Here is a 6,290-nt window from a genome sequence, read left to right as displayed (position 1 = left end):
TACGGGTGGGTTATTTGAGAAATTCGTAAAAAAATAGGAGTTTCAGTTTAGGCAGAACAGGTTTTGTGACTACAGATTCAAAAGAATTGGTCAGATGATTAATTATCACTAAACACAGTGTTTCAACGATTACTTATCACTAATCGAGTATTTTCGATTCTAGGTTACAAATTATTTCTCGAAGAGAACGCAAGCAATAAGGATTAGTGTAATTTCAGTTATTTGCTTGGAATGTAGATGGTACATTATGTGAATTCAACTAGAGTCCAAGGTTATTGTGCTTTTACATATTTCAATATGCTTCTAGGATTTAGATTGCTCTATTTCGTATTCTGCGCTTGAAAATAAGTTTTCTTTGTAGCTTCACTAGATTAATCAGTTTCCTGGCTCCAGTTTGAAGAACTTAATTATGCACAGCCTCAAAACCGCCTATACAAGATTAATTTCAAACATTTTCCTATCTACATTTCGCAACAACTGTTAATGTAGAGCGTGCTACACAAGGCAGCAGATATAGTTGGTTTCATACATCTGTTACCAGGTCAAATTTACAGATGCTAATTATAATTGCTTTAAAAAATTTCACTAGTCACCTTTAACTATTTAAAATACAGGTATGTACAAATTTGAGATATTACATATACTTTAGGCATTTTGAAAAATTTAACTTTAGGAATGCTATATGATTAACAAAACTAGTGAACCCTTTTCTTCGTTAAAACCCTTTTCTTCGTCGGAGTTAATTCTGTGAAAGTGTCTGTTGAAAATCAGAGTTGCTGTGAAAAGAAAAATTAGTACTACAGGTATATTTTGAAATTGAATTTTACACTTAAAATAACTACTGCCGGAAAGCAAGTTCTTTATGCAGGGGAAATACTAAATTTTCCTTCAATAAACGTTAATTTGAAGCTAACCGATTTTAATGAAATACTTTGATAAGGGGACTTACATTGAATAGTCTATCTAAATTGAGGATATTGTTTTAGTACTCAAAGTAATGAACTAAAACGTTATTTTAAAAACTTTTATTTTAAATCACCAAGTTTGTTATTTATATATAAAAAAGGAATTTAAAACATACACTAAACCTGACCTTTTCCCACCATCAAGGCAAAATCAACTAATTTTAGCGTTTCTTTTTCCGAGGGGAGGGTTCATCCAGTTCATCATCCGATTCATCTTTCTTAAGTTTTTTAGGAGTACTGTGGGCTTGGTATTCGGTGGATCTCGAAGTTCCTGGTTCAGGTGAGTCTTCCTTAGGTTCTTCGGTTTTCTCCTCAGGAATTTCTTCCGACTTCAAAGTTTCTTCCTCTGGTTTATGCGTTTTCTCAGCCATCTGTTCTTCATGAAGTGCTTTGCTCTCAACTTTAACCGCCAGGCTCTTCTTAGGAGGAGCTAGTTTTTCATCTTCAGGAGAATATTTACGTTCGGTAATGCTGCCCGATGGTCCCGCTGACGTGTTATCTTCACTTCGAGGTACAACGGTTGTTGAAGTCACAACTTCTTTACCAGGTGGAGCCTGCGCAGTTGCCGCATCTTGACGAGTGGGGCCCATTTTTGAACTTTTCGTAATTTCATCATTTGTTGATTGAGCACTTTCTGTTTTATGAACCATTTCAGAGCTTTTTGTACCTAATGAACAAGTTTGTCTCCCATTACGCTTTGCTGATTGGTCAATATCTTCGCATGAAGGTGTTGAACTCAGGCTAGACAATTCACTTTCAGTTGAATTTTCCGATTGTTGATCGGTGGATGAACTTTGTGATCGATCGGAATCTTGAGAACGGTCCGATTGTTGGTAGGTTGGTGGATTTATTACTGGCACCAAACCTCGAGAAAGTTCTCGTTCTCTACGTCGGATTATATCTTTTAGTTCTGCATCACTTCCTTTATTTGATATTTCTTGGAGTAACCGAGGATCTGGTGAGGGTAAAGGCATTCCGCTACCACCTGGATGAAGTGCTGATTGATCAGGTTCTGGACTTAAAGCAACGTCCGTTGCCACTTGTTGAGAGGTCATTCTTTCACCTACTAATTGAGCATCTTCCGTTGTCACTGTTTGAGAGGAGACATTCCACACAGAACGGGTAACCACCGGTTCTTGAATGTTTCTTTGAGACCCTTGGGGAGGGTCAATCAAAAGTCGTCTGGATCCTTGCTGTAATATAAATTCTTTAGTTACATACTTAGATTAGAATAAGCAACGCAGTTTACAATTAAAAAGTGCAAGAAAGGCGTTTAAAACATATGAACAACAATTTAGCAGAAGTCGCGTAATATTCAAACGTAACTGTACCAAGTTCCCAAAGTTTAATGCTCAAATTGAAATATATGTAACGAAACATTAATATATACTAAGAATTTACGAGTGCTGGTTTCCTATCACTTTTGGGTATCCATTACTAATTACTTTAATATAAACTTTTCTTTAAACATGACGTTCAGAAAACACCTCATTTAAACCTGCTTAATATGTTAGAATACTTAAATCGTTTCTATTATTTTTGTATTGAAAATAAGCATTTGAATTTTTCAAAGGTTACAAGATTAAAAATAATCTTAATAACTTTTTATCTGAAAAGACTCAAATTAGGTGAATTAGGTCAAATTAAGCAAGAGGTCATCTGATCTCAAGCAATAAATTTCTTATAAATACACTTACTCTCAAAAGAGAAAACTCAAATAATTTGAGGCAAAATTTGTCATTTTTAGCAGAGAAAATTAAAGTCTTCATCGATTTTAATTTGTATTGCTTTCATAAAGTTATTTACCTCGTATTGCACTAAATTTCATCATTAGTAACTTCTGAATAAATCAATTTTCAAATTACACGAATGAAGTAAATTATGCATTTCCTCAACATATCCCACAAGATTACTTATTTAATGGAAAACGTTTTAAAAAATGAATACTTATATTTTCTTTCACAACTGCACTCGTGAAATTTGGCTAATTACGCAAGCTACTTAAGATTTAGGAACAAAAGTACTTTAAAAACTTGTGAGAATTATATTTTAGTAAATTCTTCCAAAACGCTACAAGCCTTACATTTGCTGCAGTACACAATCACGTTGTGTATGTGCATCTGCATAACAGCGCCTTAAATTTCTCAACTAAGTGAGCTAAATCCAATATCCTCAGAAAACTGGTTTCTTTGCAACACGACTTTAACGGTAATAGGACAGGATTTTTTAACACTAGATTATTTTTAAATCCTCTGAAAAAATGTTAAAACATGCTTTCGAAATTTCTTTTGGTAAATGCGCCTGGATGTCTTAACGGTGTACGTAGGATAGTAAAATAAGATTAACTACGTATATGCAAGTTGTTGATAAACTTGGAATTTAACCGAAATCAGCTCTCTCCCAATATTTTTCGCGACCCAAGGGAAATGATCTTGCGCTCCTCAACCACATACTTGGGATTGCAATTTCTCCACTCATGCGTCGAGTCCTGAAATACAACGATTCATCGTTAAAATAACATGTCTCAAGATGGATAGAGTCCATAATAACAGATTTAAGCATCAAATCTACAACGTCTGGCTTTTGCGAGACAATTTGGATAAGAGACGCTTATCCTCGGTTTCTAGTATTAAAATCCAGATATTTTGTTGATGCCGTAAAAAGCAAAAGCTCTTTCGAAATACCTGGCAAATTGTAATGTGGTCTTGTATGCTCTCATTTTTCTTTCAATGATGTGCGGCACGGATTTCTCGAGTTCTACGCAAGTTAGTGCTCCCTCAGTCTTTATCATCTCCAAACAGTTGACTTCGACCAAAATCCCGGGTGATAAATTTGTTAAACAACGCGAAACAGGCATACGACAGATTTTAAATCCAGCATTTAATTATTGCACGGTCGAGAACTTCTAGCACTCAGTTTGAAGTGCCAATGCATGTAACCCTATTAAACAGCCCTGTAAGTGAGAGCATGCATCCTTTTAAAGATTTCACGAAACGTTCATTTAAATTGTATTGAAAACTTAACACTAAATTAAATTTTGTACCGACATAATCAAAACTTTCAAATGGCATTTCCAAATCCAAGATTTCCACACGTAGTTTAAGTTTACGGTTGCCTGTATTTTTGAAGCAGAACATTTTCCTGTTCAGATCATCATTAACTCCATTCGTTGCCCTGTAAAATACAGAGCTGGATAAAAATGATTAAAGTAAGTTTATGTTTAAGCGTCCTAATATGACTCTTAGATCAGACTAATAAAAAATATTCCAGTTTTAAGAAATACAAGTACATTAATGTATACACTGGTGTACAAAAGTTAACGATACAGTTTTATCAATGCAATATTGTGCAAATTTTCCCAAATCAAGACATGCCATAAGATCCCAAGATATAAGAACATATATAATGTAGGCAAAACTTATATATATAACGATAAAAGAAGTCAAAAGGATAAAAAAGGACTTTACAGTAAAAGAAGCATGAAGCACAATGCGACAGTAGGCCGAAACATCCATGTGACAAGCGTACAGAAAGAAACAACTAGACTTTAGGGAATAGAAACTCCCGACTACTGTGCAGGTTTCAGTCTTCGTCCCTGCCGAGTGAGATTGTCAGTACCTTGCTGAAACATTGCTTCCAGTTACTCTTATAGCGCCAATCGCAGCTCACAATTCTTACTTGCGTCAAGTTACGTGCTGCCACGCCTCGACCTAGAATGTCCTGTACATGCTGAATGGTATTTAGATGCGGAGACCTAACTGAAGACCAGTTCATGTTTTCAGTATTCTCAATCTCCAACAGCAATTGAGCATTGCTGTCTATGAAGTAGCACTGAGGACTCATGGCACCTCTGAAAAGAAGCACGTAATGAAGGAGAACCTCGCTACAATAGCGGACCCCGCTGACTGAAACATCTTAGAAAATGAAGGTAAGTACAGATATCAAGCATAATGCCTACCCAAACGACTACGCCGTGACATCTAAACAGGTGCCTTTTGATGTTGGTGGGTTTTTTACGCATTTCCTACGTCTGCTCTCATCCGTAAGGAATACTCAGTACCATTGATTATCTGACCATTTCTGCTCTTCCTTGCACCACAAATGCATTCTCCTATGGGCAGCTGTTGCTGAGAGACCATCGTAGAGCCTCCCGGCGGCTGAGAGACCATCGTAGAGCCTCCCGGCGGCTGAGAGACCATCGTAGAGCCTCCCGGCGGCTGAGAGACCATCGTAGAGCCTCCCGGCGGCTGAGAGACCATCGTAGAGCCTCCCGGCGGCTGAGAGACCATCGTAGAGCCTCCCGGCGGCTGAGAGACCATCGTAGAGCCTCCCGGCGGCTGAGAGACCATCGTAGAGCCTCCCGGCGGCTGAGAGACCATCGTAGAGCCTCCCGGCGGCTGAGAGACCATCGTAGAGCCTCCCGGCGGCTGAGAGACCATCGTAGAGCCTCCCGGCGGCTGAGAGACCATCGTAGAGCCTCCCGGCGGCTGAGAGACCATCGTAGAGCCTCCCGGCGGCTGAGAGACCATCGTAGAGCCTCCCGGCGGCTGAGAGACCATCGTAGAGCCTCCCGGCGGCTGAGAGACCATCGTAGAGCCTCCCGGCGGCTGAGAGACCATCGTAGAGCCTCCCGGCGGCTGAGAGACCATCGTAGAGCCTCCCGGCGGCTGAACTGAACTATTCGTGAACTATTCGAGGGAGACCCAATCCGCCTTGTCCCAGCGGGACCATATGATTAAAAATAGGTCAACCCTCGCCCAAACCACGCTGATAAAACATCACAGAAAACATAAAATAACCAACCAAAAATAAAGAAGGGTTAGTAGAAGAACTAAAGATAAGAAAATGACACAAAATACAAACACTTACGCAATCAAACAATCACAGAGAAAAACACTCACAGAGAGGCTGTTTCTGTCACATAATAAAACTCGCTTCAAACCATAAAACATAAATAACTAAGCACCTCAAAGGTTCATTGGGGAATTCCCAAAAGGAAAAGAATCTGCAGAAGGTCACACCAAGGTCGCACGGAGGAACATGGAGTTTCACATAGGATTTTTGAGATTTCTGCTAGGTGTCAGCAAGATATCCTTGAAGGGAATAGAGTTATGATTGGTTGGAAAGCATACCCTGTAAAATTATTCATTCAACTTAAGCGTTGCATGAACTGTCTTAGATTTGGGCACACCAAAAAGAATTGTAAGTTTGAAAGGGTTTGCTCTGCATGTAATGGTAGACATGAGAGGAAAAATTGTCATAGTGAAAAGAAAGAATGTATCAACTGTAAAGAAGCTTTAGATAGATATGGTATTAATGTGGAAT

General features: G+C 38.6%; 1 protein-coding gene across 2 annotated transcripts in view; it reads right to left on the bottom strand.

Annotated features, from left to right (window-relative positions):
* Positions 1 to 1,010: 1,010 nt before the first annotated feature.
* Positions 1,011 to 6,290, bottom strand: part of LOC118200009 (uncharacterized) — a 31,582-nt gene continuing 26,302 nt past the window's right edge. For both annotated transcript variants that reach the window (XM_085810947.1, XM_085810948.1), the window contains exon 3: positions 1,011 to 2,158. In XM_085810947.1, the coding sequence (XP_085667073.1) occupies positions 1,127 to 2,158 (1,032 nt within the window). In that variant the 3' untranslated portion in view covers positions 1,011 to 1,126. The remainder of the gene's footprint in view (positions 2,159 to 6,290) is intronic.

The sequence above is a fragment of the Stegodyphus dumicola genome, chromosome 2 (genome assembly GCF_044657685.1).
Source record: "Stegodyphus dumicola isolate Sdum_Otavi_A_Nest chromosome 2, ASM4465768v1".
In the NCBI taxonomy this organism is placed as follows: Eukaryota; Metazoa; Arthropoda; class Arachnida; order Araneae; family Eresidae; genus Stegodyphus; species Stegodyphus dumicola.
This window is presented reverse-complemented; position numbering and strand designations above follow the sequence as displayed.